The 18,526-nt window shown below is 40.8% G+C and overlaps 1 protein-coding gene across 1 annotated transcript in view; it reads left to right on the forward strand.

Annotated features, from left to right (window-relative positions):
- The first annotated feature begins 318 nt into the window (after positions 1 to 318).
- Positions 319 to 18,526, forward strand: part of LOC127436737 (protein O-mannosyl-transferase TMTC1-like) — a 61,012-nt gene continuing 42,804 nt past the window's right edge. The window contains exons 1-4 of the mRNA XM_051691059.1: positions 319 to 756; positions 9,459 to 9,636; positions 15,393 to 15,466; positions 16,344 to 16,520. Of these exons, the coding sequence (XP_051547019.1) occupies positions 461 to 756; positions 9,459 to 9,636; positions 15,393 to 15,466; positions 16,344 to 16,520 (725 nt within the window). The 5' untranslated portion in view covers positions 319 to 460. The remainder of the gene's footprint in view (positions 757 to 9,458; positions 9,637 to 15,392; positions 15,467 to 16,343; positions 16,521 to 18,526) is intronic.

Consider the following 18,526-nt stretch of genomic DNA (forward strand, 5'->3'; position numbering starts at 1 on the left):
TGTAACCTTATTTTAAAGTGTTATCCAAGATCCTCAATCATGAATGACTGGAAAAGTCATTGGTCCAGTGGTGTGGGAATCCTGTACTAATTACCATTCTCTGTAGTAACTATAGCATTTTAAACTATTCCCATGGTAAATGTAGTCTCATTTGCACCGCTCTCTTTCTCTCACTAATTTGCATTTATCTCTGTTTTTCTGTTTCATTTTCTTTCTCACAATCTCATTCTCTCCTTTCTCTAATTTGCATCTCTCTCTCTCTCTCTCTCTCTCTCTCTCTCTCTCGCGCATGCGCTAGGAGGCGGTTAGCTATATTTCAACACTTCACACACATTCAGAACTGATATTACGCATTCAGAGACAATACGCTGTCAGATCGTCAGTGCCACACACGGGCGATGGAAAGGGACGCGTCTCCTCTCTTTCACCACCTCCACCAGCATGCGAGACACGGACCGACATGACAGCGAACAGCCGCGGGACCAAAGCCGCTACTCCTGCGCTGCAGCGGCGGCTGTCTGGAGCGGGAATCCGGTCGCTCCAGTACGCCGTGCTAGTGGTGGTGTGCGCGCTCTGCTACAATAACTCTCTCTGGGGGGAGTTTGTGCATGATGACATATGGGCCATCACCAACAATCCAGATGTCAGACCCGGGTCCAGCCTCCGGAGCATCTTCACCAATGACTTTTGGGGCAAAAGGATGGCTGATAACACCAGCCACAAATCCTACCGGCCGCTCTGCATCCTCACTTTCAAGTAAGTCCATCTTCATCATCTGTCTGGAGAGCTTGAGCTTCGACCTGAACTATGTGCAGCACTGTTGACCTCTCTATCAGATCACGGAACTTTAAAGTGTGATCTTTAACATCAGTTTTGACATGGGTCGGTCGGTCTGTCTATCTTTGTTATGTTTAATAAGGGTGCTAAACATAAGTGCGTTGTAATTGCTCAATGTTCATGATTTGGTAACAATCCTAAACAGTTGGGGGCGTTCACATAGGATGCGTTCTTGTGTTCCACAACAGCAAAATGAAGTGCAACGGAATGCAGCAGAACGCGAAACGCAGGTTCCAGAGACGCGCTTTTCAAATTTGAACTGTTTTTTTTTAACTTGACGCGGCGTTTTAAAAACGCAACGATTGTGTCGCGATACTGACGCATGTATACACCGACCAACACTTGTGTGAATGCCAATTAATATGTTTAACAACGTCAAATACATTCAGCCTATGTGATTGCGCAGTTGTTGACATATCTACAGTGTCAAAAAGCACTTGTTGCAAAGTTGTTCGGAGAGAGCTATTATAAGTTATTTACTTTTTCCCCAGAGTACACTAACTCCGCAATCATTACAAACACACTTCTAAGTTGTGCTATTAAACAGACCTGGATGCGTGTGGGATAAGCTCGTGTGTTTTTACTCCCAATTCACAGTGCGGGCGTTCCTCTCTCATCTATGACGTCATAGTCCATATAGTACGGTGGCCGTGAAGTGCAAAACAAAACAACAAATCTAAAAACACAAAGGCAGATCCAAAGACAAAAGAACAACCTTTGTAATGTAAAAATTACATCTTGTTGAATTTTAGTGGTGTTTTTTCTAAAGTAATTGAAAACTGTATCCATATAATTAGATATACTTGGAAAATCGTCTCCGGTTAGACATGTACATGTTCCCTGAGATGAAGGGAACGAGACATTGCTGTGAAACGCTTACGGGAATTCCTTCCACGACCTAGTTGAATCCCATGTATCATAACACCAATCTTATGATTGGCAATGGTGTTTGAGCCCCACCCTTTTTAGGTGCGCATTTGCCCTATATAAGGTGAGTCATAAGCGAGGTGATCGCATCAACGATCCAGCGAGAGAGCCTTTGCATGGAGACGGACAAACCTTTTGTGCATCCTCCATAACAAACGAAGAGCTGATCTGACAGTCTAAACTGGTGGGTGTGCTCCACATACGTGTGCAGTGCCTGCACGGGGAATAATAAATGCGCTAACTGCTCCTCATCTGAATTAGACAGTGGGGAAGAGAAAGCTTGTAGGTGGACTATCTGAGCCCTAAATGGCGTGGAAAGCACCTTAGGCACATAGCATTTTTTGGGTTTGATGGTGGCTTTCGAAAGCCCCAGTCCAAATTCCAGACATGAACTGTCAACCGACAGCGCCTGAATATCACCAACCCGTTTGACTGAGGCCAGAGCCAACAGCAGTGCAGTCTTTAGAGAGAGCACACGCAACTCAATGGATTCCAGTGGTTAGAACGGGGGGCTCGTGAGTGCACTCAGCACCAGATTTAAGTCCCATGTTGGAACCATAGCAGGGTGAGGGGGGTTCAAGCACCTCGCTCCCCTAAAGAATTTTATGATCAGATCATGTCTGCCTATAGAGGAGCCAGCTTCTGGGGCTTGAAATGCAGAGATGGTCACTACATAAACCTTAAGTGTTGATGGAGTAAGACCTGCGTACAACCGCTCTTGAAGAAATGTAAGGATCTCCGTTATGGAACAATTCACTGGGTCTTTGCTGCGTGAAGAGCACCAATCCGCAAACACATGCCATTATAGTGCATAGAGGCATCTCGAATATGGCGCTCTAGCCTGTGTTCATTACAGACTGAGCCAATTCAGGCTCGTTTGCTGTGCTCCGTTCAGGGGCCATACGTGTAGGTTCCACAGCTCTGGCTGGGGATGCCAAATCATGCCCTGCGCTTGAGAGAGCAGATCCCTCCTCAGCGGTATTTCTCAAGGAGGGCTGTCTAATATCTCCATCATTTCCGGAAACCATGGCTGGTTGGGCAATTTTGGCGCAACCAACAGAACCGTTTCCTTGTCCTCTCAGACTTTGCTGATGACAGAGTGAAAGAGACATACCGGGGGAAACGCATATTTGCGTTTCGTCAGCCACTTGTGGGCCAAGGCATCTACCCCCAGTGGGGCTTGGGACATGGAGTACCAAACAGGACAGTGGGCTGTCTCTGCGGAGGCAAATAGGTCAACTTCCGCTTTGTCGAACATTTCACAAATCCTCAGAACCTTCTGAGGATGAAGTCTCCATTCCCCCACCATGTGTCCCGGGTGCGACAGCATGTACACTCCACAGTTCAGACGGCCCAGGGGAGGAGGCGTTGTGCCAAGCTCATCATTGGTAGCGATCGAGTGCCGCCCTGGTGATTTATGTATGCTACCACTGACACATTGTCTGACCGAATCAGAGCATGATGATTCACTATGTCGGAATGGAAAGCCTTCACAGCTAAGAAGACGGCTAGCATTTCCAAGCAGTTGATGTGCCACGTCTGTTTCACACCCGTCCAAGTGTCGAAAGCGGGGCATCCATCACACAGCGCACCCCAATCCGCGTTGGACGCATCCATGGTCACCACTTTCCGTCTGAAAACCTGACCCAACATAACACCTTACTGATAAATGTTTGGTTGTGGGGTTTTTCACCAGGCACTGGCTCGAAGCAGAGCGTGAGCGGGGCGGATGAGAGGAAACACTCTCTTAGGCAAAAATCATCGCTTCATCACTTGCGACTGCTTTTGCGCTGTGATGAAGCATTCAGAAAGCCTTCCACTGTATTTCTGAAGAGGCCATCAGGAGAGACAGGGGTGTCAAGCAGGGCGGCTTTCTCAGCATCACGCATCTCTGTGAGCGTTAACCAGACATGTCGGTCCAAAACCACCAGATTACCCATCACTTTTCTGATGGCCTGCGCGCATCTTAGTAGCTCACAGCACCAGATAAGTGGTGGTGTGGAGCTCTTTAACCAGGATTTGGGCCTTGCTTATCTACATCTTTGAGGAGCCTGAAAGACTTGAAGCACTGCCATGTTGTGGAGCACTGAGCCAGCCTGGCGTGCTGTTGTATAAGCTGTTTCAGCCAGCATGGATGTCAGTCGGTACGGCTTGGAAGGGTGTGTGGTGCGGGATTTCTATCCCATAGCAGCAGAAGGACAGAGATGAGCTGCAACCGCCTCTTCAATAGGGGGAAGCTTAGCAAATCCCTTTTCCTCAGCGTGGTCCACCTTTGTGAGGACCGCAGCTCCTCTGATCTGGACGTGAGACAAATAGGCCGTGCGCCAGGTCTTTGTGAGCTCATCATGGACTTCCAGGAAGAATGGTGCAGTTTTTCGTGCCGTAGCCTTTTGGCGCTGGGCCTGCAGGAACCACTCGTCTAGGTAAGACTTTATCGGCTCCTCTGGAGGGGACCACTCAAGACCGAGCTCCTCAACCGCCGGTGTGAGGATGCAAAGAAGCTCTCTGTCAGTGACCTGTGTGCACTCCTCACCCTCGCTCGGGGAGGGGCTACAGCATCCTCCATAAACCATTCTCCCATGTCCGAAGCTGCAAGGGATGCGGCATCATTATCACCTTCAGACCCGCCGAATACGACAATACCACGCTCATCCATAGAGGGCCTGAGGTTGTCACGTACGTACTGCACTGGCGAAGACACTGCGTGGGAAGATCAAGAGGCTTGTGGGGCTTGCGCCGGTGCAAGATCCTCCTTCTTCCATCTCTACCTCGTGGCCCCGCCATGCTTCATCATGTGGACCCTCGAGACTTAACACAGAGGAAGCGGTCGGGAGGACGCGGTAGGCGGAATCGTCCCTTTAGAATGAGGGCAACCCTAGAGCAGAGCGTCTTGAGACTCATATCCTCACAGTGAGGGCAGTCTGTCCCCATGAGACCTGCTTCGGGATGGGAGCGGCCAAGGCAGCGAACGCAGCTCTCATGTTGGTCTGATGGAGCGATGTGTGACTCATAGGAACACTTGCTATACGACATCTTTAAAGACCCGTACACACAAACGGCTCTTTTATTGAATGATTTACATCACTTGGATGGAATATTTTTTTATATATGAAAGGATAAAGCTCTTGCCGGAATGCTGACGGTAGATGTCTCGCTGAGGCAAAGAACCCGATGCCGGCGGCGAGGTGGAGAAATTCTTCACCGGAACACTAGTGGGGGCGGGTGAATCTTTTGCTGCAGGTGCTGAGAGTTAGGCGAAGAACGTCCTGATGCATCTGCAGGGAAATCCCATCCGGTGGAAGGTGTCAGTCGACGGCGAAGAAAGGGGTGATCAAGATGAGATGATTGTCGTAGTCAAAACGAGACGATGTCGGCCTTGAAGGAAGAAAATTCTGAAGAAATGGTGATTGAGTGCCCATTTTCATAGGGCAAATGCACACCTAAAAGGGTGGGGTTCAAAAACCATTGCTGATACAAGGGCTTCAACTAGGTTGTCGGAGAAGGAATTCCCCAAAGAGTTTCACAGCAATGTTGAGTGAACTGAATCGATAGGGAACTATCCATTGGCAGCAACCGGAACATTTTATAATTTTGATTTTTACATCTTAAATTTATATTTTATACATTTGTATACTTCTACTGGGGTGGCAGTGCCTATTCTTAGGGTGGCATTTGCCATCCCGGTAGATCCGCCCCTGCAGCATACGGTTTTAAGCACTCGTTCAACATTACAATGGGCCAACTGTTTGTTCATTTGCCTAAGTGCAGCGCAAAAGTAGACCAACAATGTGTTTGATACTACTAATAAAATGTTTTACTTGTAAAAATAGGGTTTACAAAGTGCATGGCTTTTGGTGTGAAGGAAATTGACATTGACAATATGCATGCAGGAAACTGACAGTATTGGACAAAATGCCAATAAATAAATTGCAAATTAATTATATATTTTCAGTAGGTATTGTTTAGAATTAAAGTAAATCACAAATGCAACAAATTACTGAATGCATATGCATATCTGAAGTGTTAACCTGGGCAGTAATCATTACACATTCATAAATCATAAAATAACAAATAACAAAATATTTTTTTCATTATAATCATCTGACTACTGTACATGTTGCATTTATTTATTATTGTTTTACCTGTTTGTGATTTTTTTTTTTTTTTTTTTTTTTTTTTTTACGTTGTCAGAATAAGAGTGTCCAGATGTTCAAGATCAAAAGTTAAAGGATTAACGTTGAAGAAATCCAAAATAAATTTTAAGAATTGGTTATAACTGAAATATTTCTCTGTGTGTTTATCTGACATATTTCATGACCAAATATTAAACTGCTAATAATATCATCAATGCACCTCAATACCATGATATAGTAATACCATGGTAATTTTTGTGATGATTATCATACCGTGAAGATATCATATAGTAACACCACTACTCAGCGCACCAGTCTAAAAGGAAAAAACATTGGCTTATCAAGCGCTGAAACTTTGCTGGATGCAGAACAATCTTGAATCATGTCAATGTCAATCAATGGTCATCTTTGCAACCTGAACTTTTTATAACAAAGTAACAAACCAGAACCCTGACCAAAACCTGACGGGCTTGTCTGGCTCGGGTAGGGTAGCAGACATTTCACTGATAGTCTTAACCTCTGCCTACGTTTCTGTCTAGCCCAGATTTAAAAATGGCATATTGATGACATTGACACCAAAAAGGTGTGGTTTTGGCATGAATTTGACACTCCTATTTTAAATTCTGGACTCAAACATGGGTTAAAATCAAGCTTTGGGACAAGGGTAAGATTATCAGTGAATAATGACTAAAGTTTTGGTCTGCTTCTCATAAAAATCTATCATATGGCTTCAGAAGACTTAATATAGCGCAAGAGTAGTGAACTTTTTGTGTTTGAAAAAAAAGTATGTATTTTCAACCTTTTTTTTGAGCCCAGGTCACTGAACATTTGTTGTATGGCAGGAGTGATGTAAAGAGTCTTAAATAGAAAAAATAAATTTCATATGTTAGCATATAGTTTGGATTAACATGCACGTGAGTAAATAATAAAATTTTTGGGGTAACTATTCCTTTATAATATTTTTCTCATTCAGATCCAAATCACCTGGAATAGTTGCCACTGGAGAGATTTGCAATTAGCTGATGTTAGATGTGGCCCAGAGTTTTCCATAGCTCTTTGATTGCTAAATAAATGTGATGAGCCTTGAAGACATTTTCGTACTCTTCTGTAGAGAGTTCTGCACACACTTGCTCTGTCTCAACAAACACAGGCTTTTTATTGCCTGCTGATGAACAAACTGTTTCACTGTCATTATCGTTTTCCCTCCATCATGCCATTAACTGTCATCATTCTGGCTCTCATTCCATCCTGTCTCTCGCTCGCTCATACCCTGGGCGCTGAATGTGAAGCTCAGAGCTAAATATTAAGTGGCAAGTGTAGTCAGTGACGTGTAGAATGATTTGAACCACAACCTTTATGGACAGCTTTTTATACTTTCATAACAAGTCCAAGTAGGTCTTCAAGTGCAAGAACTGACATCTAGCCTTACGAATTCGTAGCACTTTTTCTTTTCGCAATCCATAATCAGGTATTCTCAACAGTCCCTCTAAAAATCATCTCTTGCGGCTTGTTGTAGAGAGGTGTGCTATTATTTTACTAAGCACTCAGATTCACAATTAAGCCACCACATAGCAGTGCCCTGGCCTTCTTCCCCCAATCAAAGCTTCTTTAATGTAATACTGTATCTGTATAATATCTTTTATATTTTCCTACAATCAAACAGAACTTTCTAATTTAAGTGGTTATCAGGTTGAGGTGAGGAAATATCTCGTAATTCATCAAAGAATATAAAGTCTATAGTGAGATGGGTCGACAGTTTCTCCGTCTAGTGCTCTTACTAAATTTAATGCAATCTCTTTTGCAAGTCAAGGTGACCATGGAACCTCATTAAAGTTGTATTGCCGAAGGCTAATTGTTCCCTGTTCACATCTCCCACTTGCTCACTTGCTCTCTCTCTATCTTTTGCTCTTTTTCTTTAAGGGCTCCTTGTGGAGCAAAAAGGCAAGCTCAATAAAATTTACTTTGAAATGTATTTACTGTACATCAGAGTTTGAAAGACTAGATCCTTTTGTTCTGTCATCCTTTTCATCTTTAGAATCATTAAAAAGTACTGATAATTGCATCTTCTCCAGGCATGAGATGGCAACAAGTAATTTGTCTGTCCACACTGAAAGCAAAATTGCTGCACAATGTAACACGTCACCAATCAGAAATGTTTTGATGTTGAATATACAACTTTGTTGAGATTTTTGATTGGACCAATGAGATATTACTGTGGGTGGAGCTACTCAACATGACAGAAGAAATAGAAAGCAAACTACCAGAAAATGTCCTGTTGGTCATTACCTGTTGCAGTCACGACTGAATGGAACAAGAAACTCGAGTCGCTGACACTGTAGCTTTTGAAAATCTGTATATCGATTTGTAAATAAACTTTTATATCTGTAATTTGGTTTTCACTTGTGGCAATGTTAATTTTAGATATCTGTAATATGATTGTAATTAGTAAGAAAGCCTTTTAAGATATCTTGAATTACTGTTCAATTTACTGATATCTGAAATCCATCAACATTTCTGAAATTAACATTGATGCTAATGAAAACCTTATCACAGAGATAAAAAATGAGCATTTTTACTAGTTTTAATTCATTTGTTGATATCAGAAATGGACAGCTGCAGTATTAATGTAATGATTGATAAAAAATATTATTGACATTAGAAATTTGTAATCGCATTTTGAACGAGAGAATGACAGATCATTGTGAAATTCTACTAGTGAAAATGAGGTTAAAGATGTAAAAATTACAACTTTTACAAGTTGAAATTCCATTTTTGATATAAAAAAAAATAAAGGTTTTATTAGGGCAAACCTAATTACTGATATAATTTTTTTAAAGCAGTTTAGTTAAATGCATTTAAACTAGTGAAAATTTAAGCTTAGATATCTATAATATCATACACATGATTGAAGCATGTGCAGTGCAATAAGAAGTATAACTGAGCTTGAAATCATGATTGTACCTAGAGACTGCAAAGGGAAGATGTAAAGTGAAAAAGGAGTTACATTTTGGTCGGTTTTCACCCAAAATTGATTCGATTACTTCAGAAGACACGGATTAAACCACTGGAGTCATATGGATTACTTTTATGTTGTCTTTATGTGCTTTTTGGAGCTTCAAAGTTTTGGTCACAATTCACTTGCATTGTGAGGACCTACAGAGCTTAAATATTTTTCTAAAAATCATTGTGTTCTGCAGAGGAAAAAAAAAAGTCATACACATCTATGATGGCATGACGATGAGTAAATGATGAAAGTATTTTTATTTTTGGGTGAACTGTGCCTTTAAATGTAGAAAAGTCTTGCGATCCCACTCTAACTTTGTCACCCACCTTGTTTTGCCAATAGTCGCTACTGATTATGTCGTTGGAAATCACCAAGTCTAACTGAAAATGAATGTCCTCTGTTCGCTTTGTCTCTGCAAACTACTGTGTGAACACACCTTAAGTTTTAAATGGAAGAGAGAGCTCCCTTTTTTTTTTTTTTCTGTATTACCTGGATAGGATACCGTTTATCAATCTCTTGTTAACACTATTTCTGTCTCTCTTTTGCTCTCGCTACAGGTTAAATATTTTGCTGGGTGGCATGACTCCGTTTTACTTCCATCTGGTGAACGTGTGTCTGCACTGCATGGTGACGACACTGCTCATGCACACCTGCGAACAGTGTGTATTTGAGGACAGCAACCTCTCCTTCCTCACCGCCCTCCTCTTCTCAGTGCATCCCATTCACACTGAAGCAGTGAGTGTGCACACATTTTACTTTTTTTTGCAAATTTTTCGAGTTCGAGAAAAGTAGCGATGCCCAATCATTCAAATTGGTTTAGTCAACCAGATCAACTTATTCATTGAAAAGATTTAACTCAAAAGAGTGATTCATTCACTTTTATATTTCACAGAAGAATGTCATACAGTTTTGACAACATGAGCATGAGTAAATGATGACAGAGTTTTCTTTTTTATATATATATTTGTCTGATATATTTTCAGAACTCAAATGTGTACAGGTTTTTTTTTCTGGATGTCTATGTTTAACTATTGTTTTGAAGAGCTCTTGTTGAGTCAGCCCATAGTTTGTAATTTGAGGGCGTTTTATAGGAGATGTGGACTGTGTGTTCAAGGTTATGTCTTTAAGCGTCAGTCACTCGCAGAGCTGCAAAGTTTGTTTACAGCAAAGCATGGGACAGGAATGAGTCCATGCCACTGAGCCAGATTCTGATCATGATCTCTCAGTTAACAACACCATACATCAACAGCTGCCCTGCATCCTAGCAGCATTAATGAGACACACACACACACACACATTCACACTGCACACACAACTGCTGGAGGTGGTGGCCTCCATTTTTTGATTGATCGGACAGAAATATAATTAGTCTCTGGATAAATATATGATGTAGAGGTACTGTGAGTTTTTCTGCAAGCATGGGTGTTCGCAGATTGGCATAATTGTCTGTTTTCTTGCATTTATTTATTTGTACTTTTAGAGATGGTGTGAAATAGGAACAGAAATGGTGGGAGAAGAGGGGGTAACAGGATGTGGAAATGTTGCAAGCTGGATTCGAACTTGAATTGCCCACATGAGCACTGACTCGGTGTGTTAGATAATCTGTGCTAACCTTTACACTATGGATGAAGAGCTTCAGCATAATTTTCAAACTATTCATAAATGAAAATGTATTTGTTGTGTTGTGCAAGACATGTTGCATGCCTGATTCAAACTGGCATTGCCCGCATGAGCACCACGGCTCAGTGCGTCAGAGAATTTGTGGTAACCGGTAGACCATGGGTTTAACATATTTGCATATTTTCAAACTATTCATACATAACTTGTTGTTGTGTGTTGCAAGAAATGTCACACGCCGGATTCGAACTTGCTTTGCCTGCATGAGCACCATGAATCTGTGTGTCAGATAATCTGTGCTAATTTTTAGGCTATGGATCTGAAACTTTAGCATACTTTCAAACTATACGTAAATGAAAATGTCTTTGAGTGTTGCAAGAAATGCTGCAAGTTGAATTCGAACTTGCATTGCCCAAATGTGCACCATGGCTCAGAGATTTGGGATAACGGCAAGCCCATGAGTCTGACACATTAATATAATTTTAAACTATACATGAAAATTTCTTTGTTGTGTGTTGCAAGAAAAGTTGCTAGCCAGAATCAAACTTGCATTTCCCGCATGAGTACCACAGCTCGTGTATCAGTAAATTTGTGCTAACCACTAGGCCATGGGTCTGGCATTGAAGCATAATTTCCAAACAATGCATAAATGGAAATTACTTTGTTGTGTGTTGCAAGAAATGTTGCAAGCTGGATTTGAAATTGTATTTCTCGCATGAGCGCCACGGCTCTGTCTTAGAGAATTTATGGTAACCGCTAAGCCATGGGTCAGACACATTCACAATCATTTTCAAACTATACAGCAACATTTGATGACATTTTCGTCACTTCACATTTGAGGAAATATAGATGTGCCGTTGCCCCACCGACCATACAAACACAAACCCCATCTCTAACTTTAGCTTGCAACCAAAGGTTTGTCCTCATAGCTGGGACAGCAGGCCCATTGGCTAGTTGCTAGTGGAGAGAAGCATCACTTTTCAGGCGTCAGCAGGATCCTGATGAAGGATGAATGCGCTCCATTCACATGCATTCTGCCTCTCCCTGGAGACTTTACTGAAGTCTGCCTGCAACCTGCTGACCATCTGCCTGACTTCATTCTGCACAGCCACCCACTGGCATCCAGTGCTGCCCACTGCTCATGATGATAGCTGAATGTTTTCCAAATCATTTTGTCCGGTCAATATGTGGATTTATGAGCTTAGACAGCAATGTGTTTGCTTACAGATTAATATGTAAAAAAACATAGATTTTTTTTTTTTTTTTTTTTTTAATCCATTCGAAGCCACTTTATCTGTCAGTATATATCTTACTCTATTCACCTATTCATGCAGTCTCAGTACTTAATTTATAGATGAATGTGTCATGGCCCTAACTTTTGCCAACACACACTCTTGTGCACCTTATTGTCAGTTTTTTCTTTAAATCACACAGGCTTAGGTCCCAGACCTGCTCAGATTTCAAGAGAATGTAAGCAGTGTGTGAGAGAGAGAAAGAGTTTTTGTGTAAGTGTCTCCATACTGTCTGTTCCTTATAAGGGTTTATGCTCAAAGGGGTCAAAAAGTTTGTGTGGAAAAATTGTATGTATGAATGTATATTTGCAGAGGTCAGATTGTGTGTGTGAGTGTGTGGATACGTACTTATCTGTAGTTTGGGACAAAATTGTTGCCAAAAGTGAGCTAAATCAGACAAAATCTCTGCCTGTGGACATTTGAGGACATTAGCAATTGGAAAATAATGTTATTATTATTACTGTTATTCTAAAATGCAAAAGTCTTCTTTTAGGGATAGGGTTTAAGTTATGGTTATTCCAGTGATTATAATTAGCTTTATATGAAATAGTAGAAGTCTATGACATGTCCCCATTTGGATAGTGTAATAATTTAAGGATGGGAAAGGAGGAAGCTGGCACCAGCTTGGCAAACACATAGACATTTAATAAACATTTTTCAGATTTGGGCCTGGGTAGCTCAGCGAGTATTGATGCTGACTACTACCCCTGTAGTCACGAGTTCAAATCCAGGATGTGCTGAGTGACTCCAGCCAGGTCTTCTAAGCAACCAAATTGGCCCGGTTGCTAGGAAGGGTAGAGTCGCATGGACTAACCACCTCGTAGTCACAATTAGTGGTTCTCACTCTCAATGGGGCATGTGGTAAGTTGTGCGTGGATTGCGGAGGGCAGCACGAGCCTCCACATGCTGTCTCCGCGGTGTCATGCACAACGAGCCACGTGAAACGATGCGTGGAGGAAACTGATTTTTGTCCTCTGCCACCCGGATTGAGGTGAGTAACCGCGCTACCATGAGGACCTACTAAGTAGTGGGAATTGGGCATTCCAAATTGGGGAGAAAAGGGGATAAATAATAAATAAATTAACACTTTTCAGTGTATAACAAAACAAAAACACGCACTGCTTTTCAGCCTTCGTGCATCTCTCTTTCCCGTCTGCTGCTGTCTCCTCTCCTTAAATACTCCCGCCGCTCCTCACAAGAATGTGAGACCGGTGTTGCACACAGGTGGAACTCATTCACCACTTATCGTCCCGTCCTCACTCTGCCCAGATGCCGCTCAGCCCCGCCCTGCTCGCCACATATAGCAAAAGTAAACGTGTCCATGTATGTGTTTGTACCCTCTCTGTTGGCAGGACAGGGCTCTGCTGCAGCTGGTCTTGTAGAATTCCTGTAGAATTAGGTAATTGGCTGAAATGAGGTGTAGCTGTGGATCTCTTTTAGAAGTGCAGTATTTCAGATTGCCAGCTCGATATACAATTAACTTGTGCCGCGTGTATGTGTGCTTGTATTTAATCACCTATCTAAGCAGGGGAAGGTTGGCTGATATGTGAGTCCCACTTAAATCCACACCCTTAAAGGGGCCCTGGAGATCCATGGATCCATTTCCTGCACCAAATGCCTTAAAACACAATAGATCAGGAACCAGGGTCAGAGTGTTATGCAGGCTTGCAGCCTTTTATAAATGCACAAGATCTATTAGGAGTCAAGATTATCATGTTTAAGTGCTGGTAATTGCCTGTTGCTTATATAGAACAGTGAGAAAATGTGTAGGAGTTATCTATAGTCCGGTTTCTTCCGTGGAACACAAGGGAGATGTTAGTTAGGTAGCATATTAGTTTCAGTTACCATTCACTTTCATTGTAAGGGAAAAAAGATGCAATGAAAGTGAATGGTGACTGAAGCTAACGTTTTCTTTTTGTGCTCCATAGAAGAAAGTCATTCGAGTTTGGAACAGTATGATGGTAAATGATAACAGGATTTTCATTTTTGGGTGAACTATCCCTTTAAATGTATTACTTAGGCCTATTTATTTTATCTAAAACAATTTACAAATGAGGAATGCAGCATTATGCATATTCAGGTGCTTTTAGTGCACGTTTTTATGTCTGCAAGTGCCTTTGTTATGTGCCTTTTATTACAGCAGTTTTGGTAGTTTGGTGATATATTTGCTGATAACATCACTACTCCAGCAGTTTCATCTTGTTTCATCCCATTAACACAGCAGCCAGACTGTAATGCCACACAGACGGTGAGTTGTATTAAATACCAGAGGGCTTTTTATATTTACATTTGAGCTGACTCTCGCCTCGGAATAGTGCAAAAACACACACGCACTCCCTGTCCCTTACCAGCAGTGCGTATATGGCCTCTTGCTCCGGGGTGTGTCTTCTGGAAGTGTGTGTATAATTCTGTGGAATTCTTCCTCGGGGGATGGGCTCCAGAAGCCCTCCAGATGTGGATTGTGTCAACTGAGGGATCATTTTAACATTTGTGCCTCTGGCAAAACCAAGCAGGCAAAACATTCAAGGAAACAGAATTTTGTAAGGAGAGGAGAGCAGAGGAGGACGTTAAGGATGATGTATGTTTTTAGGGGGTTGGGAAGATGACATGACACATAGAGGACGGCACCATGGAAATAAATCTCTCTCGTTTCCCTTTTCTGCTTCCCACACTTACACTCCCCTCATTTGATTTTGTTTACCTCTTTTGTTGTTTTTTTTATTAAGAAATTATCATTAAATGTCTCTGATCATACCTTCACTGTTTACACCCATACACCATGGACGACCACCCTTTTCTTACTTAAAGGGATAGTTCACCCAAAAATGAAATTTCTGTTTTCATGTAGTCACCCTCAAGTAGTAATGACCTTCTTTCCTGATGGAACACAAATAGAGATGTTAGTATGTGAGTCTCAGTCACCATTCAATTTCATTGCTTCTTTTTACTATGATAGTGAATGGTGACCAAGGCTGTCATTCTGCTTAGCATCTCCTTTTGTGCACCACAGGAAGAAAAAAAAGGAAAGTAATGCACTATTGGAACAACATGAGGTTGGGTAAATGATGACAGAATTTTGACCCCTCAATGACCGAGGTGCCCCAACAGGAACTCAGAGCTGTCTCTGTTGTTCCAAGTGGCTAAACACAACATAGACTTGGTACATTCACACAAGTTATCAGAGTCATGAGGTAAATATGCCGTGTTTCCATCTAGGTGTGAGGTTTGTTTAAAGAAATGTAACCAATCAGAGTTAATCCTTAGAACTGCTAGATGTACAAGAATCCTTGACCTAAAGTTATAAATTATGTCTGGTTGATTTTGTTTTGGTGACTTCTCTGCTCAAGCCTCTTGCACTTGTGTATGAGAACTTCACCCTGTACCGAAATAAACATTCTTCTCTTGGGAAAAGATACGAAGACTTCTCATGAGTCTTTCTTTATTAGGATAATTTCCCAGACAGAAATAGGTTACATTTATTTCCTCTTTTCTGGTGATTTGGAATTTGTATGATAGCTTTGAACTTTTTAGTTGCATTAATGGAATGAATTCTAAATGTGTGGAACTGTGTGTGTGTTACAGGTGTCTGGGATTGTTGGCAGAGCAGATGTGTTAGCCAGCATGCTGTTCCTCTTGGCTTTTCTCTCCTATATTAGGTAACAGCGATGTTTTAACAAAAACATATGAATGCATCTATTATTAAATGTAATAGTGAACTGTAATTACTATAATATACCAAATAAATTATGTATTCCTCTCTGATTTGAAATAAAATTCTTGAGCATGTGAAAACCTATCCTCTACAGAGTAAATTATTCCTCCAGTTACATTTGTGGCTGAAGCACGTTTGTTTTTTAAATAATAGTAAATGTGCCGAAATATTCAAAACAAATTGTGGCCAAATTTAAGATTTCATGATTATAATTCTTTACTAAATGGTTATCTTTGAAAATAACCATGAATCGTACCAAAATAATCTCAACTAATCAGACTGAATCATGGACAAATTTCAGATTTCATGATGCATTCGATTACAAATCACTGCAAAATGATAATTGCATATTTATTTAAATAATTATGAATCGTACCAGAATAATCTAAATGAATCAGACCAAATCATGGCCAAATTTCAGATTTCATGATGATGCGTTTGATTACGATTCTTTTAATAGCTTGTCTTCAGCTTATTTGTTTTCAATAATTATGAATCATACCAAAATAATCTAAATAAATCAGACCATATTTTGGCCAAATGTCAGATTTCATGATGCATTTGAATATGATTCTTTACTAAATAGTTGTCTGTGGCATATTTGTTTATCACTATGAATCATACGATATAATTGAAGCAAATCGAATCAGACCAAATCATGGCCAAGTTTCAGATTTCATGATGCATTTGATTCTGATTCTCTACTAAATGGTTATTTTCAGCATATCTAAGCCTCTTCAAATTGTTCCTTACTCTCAGTGGAAAATCTTTAGATAGTGGCAGAGCAAGTCTAGTAATTTTCATGTCTTTTTGTCTTTCAGGAGTGTGTCAGTGAGCAGAATGGCTGATGTTTTCCCCTCCACAGTGTCTGTCTCTTCACTGGCTCTCAGTCTGTTTTTGGGCACCTGTGCCATGCTGGTGAAAGAGACTGGCATTACAGTTTTTGGAGTCTGCATCCTCTATGATTTCCTGGTGATCTGCCGTAAGCCACTCATCTCGTAAGTCAGTGCAATTTTGGTTGTCTCTGTGTGTGTTTACTGTGCTTATTATCTGCCAAGTTATTATTTGGCACTTATGATTGTTGGCTGGCATGGCTTTTGGGGGCACTGAATGTTATTCTGTTTGATATTTTTGCAAATCAGCATGCATGACACCATGACATACATTCATTACATGTCATGTCTATCACATTTAACTTTAAATTGCATTTCTTGTGGAACAGATCATATTTTTTACATCTCATTTTTTTATCAAAGTGTTTCATCACAAGTTCAAGTGCATTTCATATAGACATAACAGCAAATTCCCTCACCCATCTCTCTGCAAGAGTGACATTAATCCAGCTTTAAGGATCATCTCTTAACACTGCTTTGATTTAGATTTGAAACAGCACAGTTCTTATCTCTGATTGGTGTGGACAAATGGCATGTAGAGGGCTAAGAGAAGCTGAATGTCTCTGTTTTTAATGGAATATTTAAGGGAATGTTAATTGAGAATTCCTCCGTTGGCTGGGCCAGCCGAACAACCATATGCTTTCAATCTTCAACCCAGATGAGCGAGACAAGCCATGAGTGTCCAATGCACATTCATTACATGTAATCGGATCACATAGCATGCATACTCATTGAATTTATAAGATCGGCAGTCCCCAGACAGACATTGACTGGTTATAGCCAATATGAATGGTCTGAAAATTGGCTTTGCTCATCAAAACTTGTAAATGTTGTCAGAAACACAGTCTGACATTGTCTAGATGCCATACAGGAAACGGTTTTTCGTGTACATCATGCCGTTTTAATGAAATTGTAATAGTGTCTTTGATTTAAACATTAGGGTTGCTAAGTTCAAATTTCAAATAACTCTGATACGATGATTTGTTTGCGTCACAATGCAAAAATGTTTGCGGATGTCTCAGTGTAACATATTTTTATATATTAAAATATTTTAGTTTCAAGCAGGTAATTAGAATCCCTCGAAATAGTTTTTATGATTACAGCAAATTCGTTTTATGCTTTTTTAATCATTTAAAGGACGACTTCCTGTTTTACTGATACCAAACAAATTGTGCACCCAGATTATCTTGCCAAAGATCAGCACACAGAACTCCGATGGAGAATACACAAAGCAATCTTCCAATTACGACTCGGCTCTATCGAGCTACGTGGCGGTAATTGGCATTCGAGGAGAGTCAATCAGCGAGGCAAACAGGAATTTCACTACCCGTCTGCACCTAAACTCTCGTTTATTCCATGTCTCTGAACCTCATTTGCTTCAGTTACAGTCCCAGCTACTTAAAATCAGCTCTGTGTCCAGTGGGTCTTCACTATGAGAGAGTGTGAATCGCTGAACAAAGGGGCTTGTCATAGAGAGGGAACAGTTGACTGGCCCATGGGTTCTCATTACTGAAAGAGACTCATGACTGTTACCAGACTGATTCTTGAGTACTGTGTGCAAACATTAGACCCCTTGCACACCCACACACACACACACACACACATTAGAAAAATTATAATATTATGTTATACCAATGTGGACACTGATATATTTTGCATCCTGAACTATTATAATTGGATGTCTATCCCTTTGCAATAATGCATTGTGCTGTTCAGCCCAAAGCAGTATAGCATCACTGTGTTGTTACACTGACTTCAGTTCTGGCCATTTTTGCTCATTTGAGTCTTGTAGCAGTCCTGCGTGCTTTGCAGAGATCAAAAGCACAAGACATGCATCTATTATGATATGTTAGTCACAGACCACATGATCACAGGCACAGCGAAAACCTCACAGATGTGCTGTCACCCGGATTCCAAATGAACATTAAATAAAAAATCCAGTGCCAAAATGTAATTTTTACCCGTAGTTAAGTAAATTAATTTAATGTGCATAATTTGATGTTAGGGTTAGTATATGTGTTTATGTTACATGTATTATTTACATTTTACTATTATAGTCATTTAATTAAAAAAATGTATTCACAAACCAAAACAATTTAAAAACAATATAA

This window comes from Myxocyprinus asiaticus, chromosome 47 (assembly GCF_019703515.2).
Source record: "Myxocyprinus asiaticus isolate MX2 ecotype Aquarium Trade chromosome 47, UBuf_Myxa_2, whole genome shotgun sequence".
Classification (NCBI taxonomy): Eukaryota; Metazoa; Chordata; class Actinopteri; order Cypriniformes; family Catostomidae; genus Myxocyprinus; species Myxocyprinus asiaticus.